Source organism: Scleropages formosus, chromosome 11, assembly GCF_900964775.1.
Source record: "Scleropages formosus chromosome 11, fSclFor1.1, whole genome shotgun sequence".
Lineage (NCBI taxonomy): Eukaryota > Metazoa > Chordata > Actinopteri > Osteoglossiformes > Osteoglossidae > Scleropages > Scleropages formosus.
The window spans coordinates 24,736,606-24,750,912 of record NC_041816.1 but is presented as its reverse complement, the minus strand read 5'-3'; the positions used below and the strand labels follow the sequence as shown (position 1 = coordinate 24,750,912).

The 14,307-nt window shown below is 42.0% G+C and overlaps 1 protein-coding gene across 1 annotated transcript; it reads right to left on the bottom strand.

The window, feature by feature from the left end:
* Positions 1–175: 175 nt before the first annotated feature.
* Positions 176–13,096, bottom strand: gtf2h1 (general transcription factor IIH, polypeptide 1). Its single transcript, XM_018763169.2, has 15 exons — positions 12,985–13,096; positions 10,606–10,761; positions 9,471–9,663; positions 7,872–8,034; positions 7,655–7,748; positions 6,888–7,037; positions 6,629–6,708; positions 6,379–6,509; positions 5,842–5,929; positions 5,111–5,199; positions 4,163–4,280; positions 3,941–4,031; positions 3,226–3,341; positions 3,015–3,107; positions 176–2,564 (listed from the first exon to the last, which is right to left on the bottom strand). Exons 2-15 carry the CDS (start codon positions 10,757–10,759, stop codon positions 2,478–2,480), a joined length of 1,647 nt encoding a protein of 548 aa, XP_018618685.1. The 5' UTR covers positions 10,760–10,761; positions 12,985–13,096; the 3' UTR covers positions 176–2,477.
* Positions 13,097–14,307: the final 1,211 nt, after the last annotated feature.

The following is a 14,307-nucleotide window of genomic DNA, read 5'->3' as shown; positions in this document are numbered from 1 at the left end:
AAAGTTGCTTAGAGTGATAAACGATCATACTAAGGCAAAGAGATGTGTATTCCTTTCAATATTTATCAGAATTGTAAGAAAGTACTAAAAAGAAAATAGGCATCCACTTAAAAGCTTTTCTTTATATCTTTATTAAAGACAGTTAAAACTATACAATTTTAATTTCTTAAACCAACTTACAAAGTATATGTTCAATTTAAATGCATTTTTCTTTTTATTCATATTTTAATTTTCAACACACCAAATGTGGTAAGGTCTATTTTCCACTCTCCTTTATTGGTACATCTCACAATATGAAGACAAGAAAAAGATTGATAAAATAATAGATCCATTCAACCCTGCTTTTGGAGATCCACCTGACCAATCACCCAAACCAAACCAGTTCTACGAACAAGAATATCAGTGCAGGTCAAAGGACATATTTCTTAAATAATTTTGGGTTTATAACAACACATAATTTTGGGTAGACTTTTGTAAAACTACTCCATCTTGCATCATCTTTTATCATGACAAATTATGATAAAATAACATTAAGAGCTACTATAGCATATGGGACTTGTAAAGATCCTGGTTGGAAAAATAATGTTTAAAAATTGTTTTGAATTAAACCAGGTGATTCTTGCAAAAATTGAAGAGGAAAAAAAAGTTGTAAAACTAGACTATTTACAGGAAAGATGTAGAACCATTGTTGGGTTTAGAGTCTGTGGCACAGAGCTGAAAGCTCACTCAAGCACAACTGTAGATAACAAAGCAAAGTAAATCACAATTTTTCCCAAACTGGGATTTGCATATCTTTGTCATTTTCTCTTATAAAACTGTTAATACAAACGGAACCAACCTTTGGCTGGTATATGTGCAAGATCATACTGCTTACTTATGGTACAATACTGGCAAAATTGACATCAACCAGTGATGGTGAGCATCAGGAAAACTTAAGAGGACAGTTCTCACACATGAAATGTCACAGTGATATGAAAGACGTCCCAGCAAAAGCAAAGCTATTGCACTAGCCATGACACAGGAGGTAAGACTGACTGATTGATAATAGTACATCTGCCTGTAGAAACATCCCCCCCCCCCCCAAAAGTCTGATATCTCTTCATGCAGTTCAGCTGAACGGCCACTTTATAACGTACCGACAGTATAGCTCAGTTCATGAAGACAGGTGCCTTTTGGGAGGCCTTCATAAAACACCTAACTGCTTAGACTGACTGCTGACAGTGTATATATCCCACATCCCACCCCTGGGCAAAAACACAGGACTCAAAAGTCACACTCCCTAACAGGGGATGGGGACATACTACTTCTAATAAAACCACAATCAGCCGGTAGTTGACAAGTGTTGCTTAAGTCATGAAGAGATATCGGAAACATGAGGGAAATCCTAAATCAGTATCATGAAGAAGTGGCACATCCTACTTGATCCCGACCCCAGGCCACTTTTGGGTTACATGATGGAGAAGCCCAGTTCTTCAACATGTATTGAGAAGTATGCCAACGTGGAAGAGGGTAGGCAGAAAACAACACTTCAGTGGTAGCAGAACCAGGGCTTTAAACCAAAAGAACCAGAAACTAGCTCTGCATTGACCATATCTTAGTTTTGCTAAAGGGCTTCCCCTTTCCTGCTCCTGCAAAACGTTACGACTAAGAGGAAGCAAGCAGGGGTTCTCAATCAAGGAAGTTGCACAGAAATGAAAAAGCGCCACCAGCGAGGCAGAAGTCAGCCACAAACTGAAGCCTCTGTCTCAGCTTGTCACACGGAAAGCTGCGATGATAGTTTCGTTCATTCCCCAACTGGGAAATCCATCAGATAAACCACCACCAGGGTGGAAGTGACAGCCTGAACCTCTGTACACATTCTCCCTGTCAGTTTAAAAACATTATAAGCATAACAAATTAACCATTTTTGAGCTTTAAGCACAGCTAGTGTGTTTGGGTCTTGCAGACACACACAGCTGAGCCTGCAAAACAGTTATCAGACTTGTCTTTTTTTACACTATTGCTTTATTCTTTTCTCTCTGACACACCCATTCCTCTGAGGAGGTGGGGTGGCATTGTATTTGTGGGAACACTGAGCATGTTTTTTTTTTTTTTTTTCAAAAAAAAAAAGAAAAAAAAAGACACTTTAGTCCTTTTGCTTTTCATGCTCAGTTCCTGAGAAGCCCTCCCTCTCCAGCACGTGCACTTAGAAAGTTGTGAGATTTCTTCCCTGTGATCTGTCTCTGCTCCAACCACCGTGGTGGAGCACACAAACAGGCACCCATTTAAAAGAAAATTAAAAACTGAGAAACAAGTATTGCCTGTGTGGCGCTCCAATTCTTCTCTGCAGACCCATGGAGAGTGTGGTGGCACCCTCCATTTGATATTTCTCCCCCTCTGCAGACCAAGTGCAGGGGTCCGGTCTCGGAGCCCCATTCTCAGCAGCCAAGCTGGCCCATGCAAGGGAACGAGGCTCCTCCCTTCCTTTCGCTCCTCTTTCATGTCTTTCTCATCATACGTCGGGTCTGCCAAGCATGGAACTTATTGTAGGCTGTTTGCAGCATTTCCTCAAGGTGCCCTGTTAGCTATGGGGGGGTGGAAATCAAAGGGTTATACAGCTGTCACCATAGATCCAGCAGAATAGATTTATTAATCCTAGTCAGTAACCGCTTATCCAGTGCAGGGTTCCAGTCATCTACAATCTCATAAGCATAAGGTGTCAGGTAGTGTATACCCTCAATAGGAATTTGCTTCCTAGCAGAAATTCAGTCCATCACACAAACTCTTTCAGTCACTCACACACAAAGAGCAATTTAGAGTCACCAGTTGACAGGGCAGTTTAGTGTTGCAACAGCATTGCATCTGTTCATTACAATTGCCTGCTGTGTGTGTTGAAATTTGGCACTACTGCTGCTACTGAGGTTCAGAAGAGATGAGAGCTGATGTTAAATGTTCTGTCAACCCCTCACATTTAAGATGTTACAGTGGATTCCCACTGGAAGCAAACATACAAGCACTCCAACAGTAAAGCTTACATTGGTGCTAAAGTACTGGCGCTGGACCTTCTCTTGGAATGGGTGAAGCTTAGTGAGCTGGAACCTCTCCAGGTTTGACCTCATCTTCACCACCTTTAGACAGGAAAAAAAATTAACTTCAGTGGAACCGCATCCTGAGAGCAATAGTAAAGTCACCACTTTCAACAAGAAGTGGTGTCATTATACCCAAGTAGGAAGAAGGAAGTCTCACCTTCTCTTCCAGGAAGGGGGTGTTGACAGGGAAGCAGGACCAGAAGTGTCGCAGCAGCTCCCCAGCAGCTGTATAAAGGTGCTTGAGCTCTGACTGTACCTCACTCGGTACCATCTCTGAAACATAAGCATACCCATCATTTGGCTACAGCCAAATCTACTGGTACCCAACACTAAATGCACCCTCCTCAAAGAGGATGATTGTTGTTCTTAAAACATCTTATTTTCCTAAATTGCCATATTTTGCATCCCTCCACTGTTTCTGTCACAGCGGTCCAAGTCAGACCTAAGCTGTATGTATCCCAATTCATACCCCCCTTTTCCCCTTCTTTAAACTCTGTCTGCAAGCAAATAATCTTTTCTATTGATGGAACTCTGTGCAGAAACATTGTGTACTCTCGGGTAAAATTAACAAAGTCAAGTGTACTTTACCATCAAATAAATACAAGTTGTTGATAATGAAGCCAACCAACATCAATTCAGCCCCAAAAACAAGAATTGGTTTATTATATAAATTCTGATATCAAACGGACATTACACAGGAATTAATTCAAGTTGCTGATTTCAAGAAAACATACTATGGGGTCTCAGTGATACCACTTGTTTATGTGCATATGTTTTTAGCTCTGTTTCAGAAAAACTAAAACTGATGTCGTGGCCCAAATTTGCTAAGTTAGTGTTCCTACTTGGGTGCAGTGACACAGAGAGGTACCCACGGTTTATGGCTTGTTGCGTCCCGGCTTGCATGAGCACTCCCCCTGGAGAAAGGGCTACAATTGCTGAGCTGGCCATGGTGCTGGACATCACCTGGTTCAGAAACGTGGGAAAAAAGTCAACACAATGTCAGGCCCAGTCTAGTCTCAGGTAGGACCACTATTGAGATGGACACACATTAAGGCCAGTCCTTACCTAGAGCCACATCACAATGTAGGCCTTACCTGAGTAAGACAAGGCTTGTAATTGGCCATCTCATGCTGGACGAGGATCACAGAGTTGATGATGTCCTGGCTGGTGGTATAGTGCTGGGTCTGGATGGGCACAGGCCCGTGAGAATATCTGGCATAACACAAAGATGACTCTTGGAATCAGTGTCATTACTGCCACAATAACTGGATGCTTTGTGCTCTCCAGAAAGCCAGTGTTCTTTCATTTTTTTTTTCTTCATATACTGAAATTTCTTTTATTGTATATTTCGTAAGACATTACAATTTAAAATGTAGTCATGCGCCACTTAACATTTCGCTTAACAACTGACTACATATACAACGGTGATCCCATAATATTGTAATGGCGCTGAAAAATTATCGACTAGCAACGTTGTAGCGCAATGTGTTACTTACGTGTTCGTGGTGGTGCTGGTGTAAAAACCTACTGCGCTGCCAGTCATATAAAAGTATAGCACATACAATTATGTACAGTACATAATACTAGATAATGATAATAAACACCTGTTACTGGTTTATGCATTTACTACACTGTACTTTTTAATCATTAGTGTTCTCTTTCTACTTATACAAAAAAGTTTACAGTAAAACAGTGTACTGTTATGCCACGTCATAAATCTTGTGTTTACCGCGTCTGTTGGTGAGAGACACATACTGTCTGACTGATTGTAAGCATGTAATAATTGTGACTTTAACATTGTAAGTCGCTTTGGAGAAAAGCATCAGCTAAATGAATAAATGTAAATGTAAACGTAAATAAATAAATGTAAACTTATCCCCGCTGTTAAGTGACGCATATCTGCATCATATAAAAACAATTGAATAAATGATTAACAAGCTCACCTGGGAACTGAGAAAGCTTCAGCTGCCTATCAAAATCAACTTGTAATGTATCCTGTGCTTCAAACTATCTGCAGGGAATGAATGGTGAGAGACACATACCTGTCTGATTTCTTCAAGTTCAGAGAAACAGTTTTCAGGCCATCCTCCTGCTGAAGGTCCTCATACTCAATGGCTTCCTGCAGCTTCACCTACAAGCGTCACATTTGCAAGAGGCCCTCAAAGCACTACGAACCACCAACAGGAAAATACCAGTCTCCCAGATCATGAAATGAGAACCATCCACTTGTTTGCAGTACAACCTCCACATCTGACCAATTGCTTACAGTACCTTTAAATGTTTATGTATAAATTGATTTTTACAGCAAAAACAAACACTGCTGTAAGGTGGCAGCTAAGTGAGACTGCTTTCAAGGTTCAAAATTTGAATGGACTGAAAATAGACACTGAAGGCTGTAAAGTGCCCAGTAATGACAGAATGGCAACACCGCTGATAAGCAGCCAGCCAACAAATCAATTTCAAGAACTGCTTGTCCCGAGCGGGGTTGCAGCAAGCCAGAGCCTATCCCGAAGACACTGGGCGCAAGGCTGAAGGGGTGGGGGACACCCTGGACGGGATGCCAGTCCATCGCAGGCATTGATAACTAAAACTGCTATTAACTTCACATTTTTATCTCTGCTTCTGGGCTGCAATGAAATGCTGCACTGTGAACTTCGAGGCAAGATGAACAAAGGCTGTTGCATTGTTCCGTTCCAACTAAAGCAGTCAATCATTACACTGAATCCTCAAGAAGAAATTACTACAGACCTAAATTCAAGCCCCACGTTCATACCTTCTTGATGGGTGGCTGAAAAAGGTCAGAATCCCTTGAGTTTCCATCTGTGCTACTGGTCTCACTGGCCTGGTCATTAAGGGGATCTCTGTTTGGGGGGGTAAACACAAGAAGTGGGTTGGTGCTCAAGCATCTGCAGGTATTTACAATCGTGCTCTGCACTCTACCAGAATCTCCTATAAACCCCTCTCTCCAAGAAAAGCTCGAAACCTTCCTTTCCCAAGCTCTACACTGTCACAATTTCTCTGGCATGAACCTGTCAGTTACACTTATTACTAATAGCCGTTTTGAACAACTACATAGTAAATTCAGCAGTGTTTCCACGCCACCAAATTCTGAGAATGCATTTAATAAGAAAAGGTTATGCCTTTAAGTTGTTTGCTAAACACAAAGGACATTTTGCAAACACAGCTAGGGAATTAAAGGCACCCAAAGTATCAAAAGGGAGATGTTTCAGCTGTAAAGTGCATATGATTAAATGATTTGATAGTTCGCAAGAGGGCAGAGTGAAAGAAAGATGTTTCCCCATGTCCTCACTGTTTGCGCAGGCCTGCTGCCAGCACCATGGCACTGTGGTGGTTGAAGCGCTTGATGATGGCCGAGTTGCTGTTCTCCTTCACTGTTCTGTTACTGTTGGAGGTGGAGGGAGTTGCAGCAGTACCATAACCCTGCAATGGGGGGGGGGTAGGGGGCGCAGTGAGAAGCTTCAAACGGGCCTTGTAGGAACTGCACTCACAAACACTCTCGTCTTATATAGAGGAATTGTGTCTGTTCCAGCCAGATTCACCTCATCCAACGCCTTATCCTCTAGGGACTGAAGGTCCACCAAAGGGTTCTTCACGCCTTGACCAACCATTGACTTCAAGCCTGTGTTATGCAGGCAGGTAAATTTACAAGGTTAACACAACTCTTTCCATTTCAGCTACATCAACACATCAGAACACTTTAACATTGTGACCCTGACAGTTCCAAATTAGAGCCTATAAGATACAACTACTCTGTCAACCATCCCTTGCATCTCCACAAGCCTCCTACAAGGCCATTACCTTTCTCGTCCTGCTTGGCACACTCTGAGAAGAGATCCTGCAGGCCTGTGCTGATCCGGTCCCGGTGGAAGTAGTGTGACTGGAAGAAGCGGGTCCAAAACTCCTTCTCTGTCAGGTTGTGGGGCACATTCTCTGCATATTTTTGCTTCACTGCATAAAAAAGCATGGAAATGGGGTTTTCCTCACTGTTTAGCAGAAACCACATAAGAAATAGATTCAAAGCTGTACTACCTTAATATACTAGGGCAGGAGAAACACTACGCTAGTTCAAGTAAGATCTTTCACAGACGAGTAATGTGAATAAACCCCCTGGTGGAAGTGAAGCCTGCTTCTTGGTCAAAGTATAAATAGATACACAGGTTCTGCAGACCTACTGAAACAGTTCTGAACTTCAGGGCTTAATTTTACCCTAAGCTATTGCCTCTGCCTATTTCCACAAAGCTGAAAGTAACAACACTATAAACAGCAAACCTCTATCTCTGTTTAGCAGGAACAGGAAAGGTTAGACTGGTAATAAAACCAAGCCAAATCTCAGAGAGGTAAAGTTTACTGGTTAATTTAATCCAGTTTAAACATCAACACAAACTGCTGGAAATTCCTGTTTTTATGTAGTAACAGCACAAAACCTGAGAACACTACACAAAACTGAAACTGATAAATTACTTCACTCCACAAGGCTTTTAGGGTAATGTTTTCACAAGTCCACACGGTTTCTTCATAAGCTCAAGCATCAGGCTTTATATACCCCTATTGATCAGGCACTGTACCTGCAGGGTACGTTCTGAAGATGGACTCTATGATGTCAGAAGTGAGGTTGTATCTCAAGCCATTGCAGCCATCTGTCTGAGGCCTGATGTCTGCCTGCAATCCAGAGACATGCTGACTGAGCACAGAGTCTGAGCACAAATTAGTTGACTGTGCTCGTAAGGCATCCATTATGTCCATTTAATGTGTTGCCTACTTTTTCAGTGGGAGGAGCCTTACCAGGAAGGCTGCTGATATCCCCACTTCCTGCTTGTTATTAGACGTTGAGTGGTTTACGGAGTTCATGCTCAGCCGATTGGCCCAGAATTCCTCAGCGCTGATCACCTGGCTCACCACGAGATCTTTGTAGAGCTGGAAGAGCACTGGATCCTCCTGGAGCATTCTAGAAGGGGACAAAAATGAAAGGTTCCAACAATATTCTGAAGCAAAAAACAGAGCACTGGCAACACAAGTAATGGGCTGGTGTTGCACAGCGCTTAGAGATGTCACCTTGCAATATGTAAATTTGGATTCAAATTCCCATACCGCTGTAGTACCTTTTAGGTTTGCGTCAGTAAAAACTACTCTCCTGTACAAACGGGTAAATAATTGTGGAAACCTTAGCAGCAAAAAACTAAAAGTGGAAGTTCCTTTAGAGAAGTGTCAGCTAAGTGAATATACACACACACACACACACACACATTTTCGAAACCGCTCGTCCCATACGGGGTCACGGGGAACCGATTATGTAAATAAAGTATCCTGCAACATTTATACTGTACACCATACCATAATTTACACAAAGTATGACAGACAGTGACCACAGCATTAGCTGATAGTAGTGAATATTTGTCAAAAACTGGACAGCTGGTAACATAGTGGTCACAGGTTTGACTCTCTCCTCCAGCTGTAGTACCCTTGAGCAAGGTACTTACTCTAAATTGCTCCAGTAAAAAATTATCCAACTGTGTAAATGCATAAATAATTGTAGGTAGCTTAATACTGTAAATCACTTTAGAGAAATGCATCTCCTAAATGTAAACTGAGAATGAAAATTGTGGGAAAACAGCGCACTGGACAATGTATCCTCTACGCCACTGGACTGAAAAAATCAAACATTTACTGGTAAGAATACCCTGGAAACCAGTACAATCTAAAGGATATACGATGGTTGAATAAAAGTCAATGCTTCCACCGCCACAACTTTTGTCACAATTATAATATTTCCATGAATGAAGTACAAAAATTATGCTTGAACTGAGTTCTTTTATTGCTTGTATTTTCTATTTTCTTTCTTTACATCACCACCACCATTTGGGACACAATGCTGCCAATGATGGATAAGTCTTTGAAAATCGTCACAAAAGAACTGCACTGTCTCTTCAACCAGGACCTCACAGTCCATTGCACCTCTTCATTTGAGTCAATCTGGTGCCTGTAAAGGTATTCTTTCAATTTTGGGAAAAGATGAAAGTTGCATGACATGTACTTAAGTTAAAACCAGAGGCAAAATTCTAAGTGCAATTCCTAATCACAAAAAACCAAAGAACCAGGTTTCTGACTGAACAGCATAATAGTTAATACGGATATGAAAGATCTCATCTTTTTGTCACAAAGAAGTGTCAAGTCCCTTGAAGGAATTTTGTCATGCCTTTGATCCACATGCATGAATTACTGCACTAGAGTAAACAGACAAAAAGTAATATTGAGTATAAACTACACCTGTGTCACTGAAGCATTTGTAAAAATGAATCTGATGACTAATTGATGGGGAACTGCAGTTATTGGTGTAAGCAGGTGAGGACCAGAAGAACCAAAGGCCTGCTGCCTGAAACTCACCGGTTCTTCTCCTCTAGCTCCTTATTGGCCTTCTTCTTGAACTTGGGCAGCAGTTGCTGCAAAAGGTCCTTGGCAGCATCACGGTCCCGCAGGGCGCTGTTCTCATTGGCAAAGTGGAACGTGGTGCTTTCGCCCGTATGAAGGACCAGCTGCAGCTGGATCTTGGCCTTGCCATCTGGACTGATTTTCTGACCTATGAACAGATTAGGAGTCAGAACTGTGACCAGGACCAGACACAGCACCGGCCCTGCACTGACTATGCACAGTCTGTGCAGTTTCTCACGATCCAACTGAAACTCATTACCCATACTTAAAGCTGGCATTACCTCTGCATTTCAAATGTGCTGCTATACAAAGCCCACTTTAATGCGTCAGGAGGAAAATGTGTAATCCTAGTCCTCAATGACTGTAGAATGCACTGTATTTCTCTCTTTCTAAGCCCTAGATTCACAGAAGTGGGACATTTTGGGAAAGGAAACCAGCTTGTTTGGTGTCTGGCTTGTGTTTGAGGTGAAGCTGAATAGGAAGAGATAGGGACTAGAATTTGTTGCACCTGCACCACTTTAATATTTTAACTCAGACACATGATTTTACAAGTTAGCACATTAAAGAGAGGCCATGGGTTTATGTGTTTCAAGCCAGAGTATTTCTTTTTCAAACTATTCTTACACTCTTAGACAACTGAGGATGGAAACAGTACATTCAGCTGGAACTGTGATTTAGCACTATATCAGTATTGGATCCTATCAGAACATCAGTGTCAAATACACTCATTTTTCCAGTGTGTGCATACAGTATGTGTGAACCATTTACCTGCAAATACAGAAGTTAGCACATCACTGTTAGGATGTAAGTTTTGAAGACAGAAAGTATGAGTGTTTGTTTATGTATGTGCCAAGAGAGTTGTACGTATGTTGCCTTAGGTAAAAGTGTCTGTTAAGCAACTAAATAACTGACTGATTATAACAATTATAGCAATATTTAACGTGCAAGCATGGAGGTTTTGCTGTGCTCTTGTGAAATGTTTTTGTACTGGGCAACTCTGCATACATGTCTGTGACTAAAGCAAAGAAAACTGTGAACTGTGTGCACACACAGATGGCCGTGCCATTGTTAGTAAGCAGGTACAACTCACAGCGAATGTCTGCATACAGGTGGCTGACGGTGAAGCGGTCCTTCCCCTCTGGGCCCCAGGCGATCCTCTCTGCCATAAGGTACAACGTTCCATCCTGCTTCTTCTGCCGCACCTTCTTCACCACCAGCAGCACCTCCTCTGATGAGGCTGCCATTGCTGGGCACACAGAGACAGAGGCAGGATGGCTGCCTACACTAGAGCTACAACTGAAGCGGTTCGTCACAGGACACAGAGGATGGGCAGAGAAAGGCACTAGACTGAACCTGCATTGGAATTATAACTAACAACTTACCTTGCAAACATCACCTAAACTTCGATATGACTGCAAGTTCATGAGAAATGCAGTAACTTCAAAGTAAAAAAAAAAAAAAAAAAAAAAAAGGTACAACACAAATGTAAACCTTAAATAAATAAAAGACAACAAAAGGCATGCCCACACTACAAGAATTCAAATCATTATCTTTATTCTACAGGTATACTCATCATCAGATCAAATTATATACTTACAGCTACTATGCACCAGCTCTATAAAATTACTGCCACACTTCTTAGAGCTCCCCGTCACAGGCAGATACCACAACCCCTATCCCAGTAAACCTCACCCAAGAACCGGAGATCAATATAGAAACTGGGCTTGTAGTGGACCCTTCTAAAATCTCAGCAATCTAGAGAAGTATGACCTAATTCAGAGTTCAATGTGAAGGGCAGGGTTTGAATAACATGTATATCTTGCAGTGTTGAAGAACATTTTCAAAATCAACCTCTTTCAAACACCTTTCAGTTCCCACCTCCTGACAAAACCATAAATTTACTCTTGACATTTTATTTACCATAATACATTAACTAGTAAATATATGTTTTGACAGCTGTTTGACCTGCATCTGGAGATGTTTTTCTGCTGCAGAATGCACATATCACCACCTAAAATTAGGTCTAAATGATACATATTATATAAAATTAGCCCCAGGTATATGCAAAGCTTGCCAGAATTACAGAAAACAGTGTTTAAAGTACAATTTATAAGTCCCTTTTAGATTAAACTGTAGCTACATTTGCAGACGGAAAATCTCAGATCATCATAAACAACTGTGACAAGAAACGCAACCCAAATCTTAGAGAGAGGAACTAGTTACTTTTCCTCAAGGCATCAACAAGGTGTTGGCAGTAAATTCAATAACTGCCAAGTTATTTCTAAGACAAATGAAATCAGTTGAAATTCATTCACTGATCTCAAATCAAGTCTTTGCGGTCAACAGGTAACATAATTCCCTCCCCCAGAAAAACTGTAGAAAATTATTGCATCATAAGTATCACTGCATTTGCACCACATCCATTATTGTGTTACATTAAAAGGATTTTGTTAGCAGGGTGTTTCGATTACTGTTATACAATGAAAAGGCATCTGGTTAGGGAGGTACACGATGTCTTTTCATGGTTCTTGTACCTGCACTGGAGCCACAACTGCTTGTTTTGTTCCAGCTGATCAGTCTTAAACAAATGCGTGTAACTGTACTATTGATTGAACCCTGGTACCAAATCCATATTTTGGCTCATCGTCAACTGCACTTATAATTGACAGTGTCTAATGTAGCAGACACAGAATGGGGTTCAAGAATGTTCTACTGGCACAATGACATGACAGACACCATGACAGCAGTGGCACCACTAAATACTGCTCCTTTTTATTGCAGAATGAATGTGTACCAGCCTGGCCAGGGCTTGTAAATGTAGGGGATGAATTGCTGCATAAGATGATGTGTCAAAAAATAAAATATCACATTGGCCCACTTTTTCAAATCTGCAATCCCAATTTTACAATATTTATTTATTTATTTATTTTTTTATTAAAAAAAAGCAGCCGAGTTGAGCATTTTAACCCCATGAGCATCTACGCCGGTAATCGTGGCGCGACTCTTCACCTTATTTTTTGCTAGAAACAGCTATTATTCAGTCAATAATATAATATTCCATGTCTGAATGAAGATCATCTTGTTCTTGAATTTTAAATTGAAAATGTTAACCCGGGGGGAAGTCCGAGTCAAAACAGTTGTTGTGTAGTAGCGCAACATCATCATGTCGTGTCAAACAGCCCACTGACTCTCACTCACTGTCGGGCAGCTGTGCCACAACCAAGTCAAACATGTTTATTTTTTCAATTTTCCTGCTTAGTTCTGCCAGTCATCACCTGAACTGAACCGCGGTTACAAGCCAGGACGCACGAGCAGCCTGCCCTGAGGAGGCTCGCTAGCTACCGCACCGACCGACGCAGCGCTCGGGGAAATATAGCACAAACGCCTCGGCAGGTGGTTCTATTCGCCTTCGTCAGCCGCCCCCTATTTTGTGACAATGAGATACTATTATCAAGGCGCAAACTTGTACCTTTAATACTCGTTATTGTCGCTGGAAAGCACCGGGCAGCTTCGGAGGGATCGCCACTTCCAGCTCCTCCATCGGCACTCCGCGCCGACTGTGTTGCACTTAAATAAATCCGGGTAGGAACAGTCGGTTTGTCAAAGAGGCCCTTTCGCAGCCACTTCGAGCTCTTCCATCGGCACTCCAAGTCTACTGTGTCACACGCAAATAAATCCGGGTAGCAACAGCCGGTTTGTCACAGAGATCCGTTTGTCGCCACTTCGAACTCCTCCGTTGGAACTCCGAGATGAATTGTGTCACGTTAAAATAGAACCGGATAGAAACAGAAAGATCGTTATAGGGGCCGATACGGTGCTACAGCGAGCCAACCGACCTCATTGCCTGTGTTACACTCAAATAAAACCGGACAGGAGCCAACAGTGTATTTGTCATTACTTAAACACGTTTAGATTTTGTTTTGCGCTACAGCATTTTAATGTGTTCCTGTGGGTTATGGAGAAAACCTTACCCAACCTTTTAGCGGGAGTTCTGTGGGGAAATTTCCGAATCGTCACTAGTCTAATATGACACCATTCAAGTCTATTATCAGTATCTTGTTTTATTAACTTCAGAAATGCAAACAAAAATTGCAAAAAAAGAGAGATGAACAATAACCACTGCATTTTAGTTATATTGACTATTTGCAGTCACGTTCTGTCGGTTTACTCTCGGATTGTCCCATTCCATCTTACTGAAAATGCCCAGGTCATTATTTACACTACTCCACATCCCATTTTTTATACCTAACCAGTATCACCTGCCTGGTTTCCATCAACCTGCAATTCGATTCCAGGGGTGGTGATATCCTACAAATTTTAGCGTGGAACCTACCGCTAGATTTCAACCAACTGAGGTAAGCTATTTTCAACAAGTAATGATAACTGGGAGGCCCCTGACTGTCCTCATCCAAGCACCTTTTCCTTCCCTGGTGTATCCTCAGGCCTCTCAACAATGTCATCCTCCTCCACCCAGAGACACAAAGCTGTAGTTTCCTTTCCTCCCTCTGATGGTGACCCCCATGCACTTCCAGCTGCTCATAGTCATAACCGATTCAAAACCATAACGTCCACCTGTGAGTCGGCTTCCACCCCTGATCTCGCTGACTTGTGGAGTGTTACACCTCTTCGTTCCTCTGTAGCCATTGTGGATGTATCCATCTGGCTTCAACAGCCAGTGATGCAGCTGCCATGAGTTGCCAGGCTAAGGAAGCACCAGATGGGGTCTATTCCCTCCTGCCAGCTGTCTTTCCATTCTTTCATGTGGTCTTTACCGTTACCAGCGGCCCAGCAC

Excerpts from the sequence above, each read along its gene's own strand:
- gtf2h1 (XM_018763169.2), bottom strand. The coding sequence starts at position 10,759 with ATGGCAGCCTCATCAGAGGAGGTGCTGCTGGTGGTGAAGAAGGTGCGG. Across the intron at positions 8,035-9,470 it reads GAGCTAGAGGAGAAGAACCG|AATGCTCCAGGAGGATCCAG; the intron begins GTGAGTTTCAGG and ends GTCCCCTTCTAG. Across the intron at positions 4,281-5,110 it reads AACTTGAAGAAATCAGACAG|ATATTCTCACGGGCCTGTGC; the intron begins GTATGTGTCTCT and ends GTGTTATGCCAG.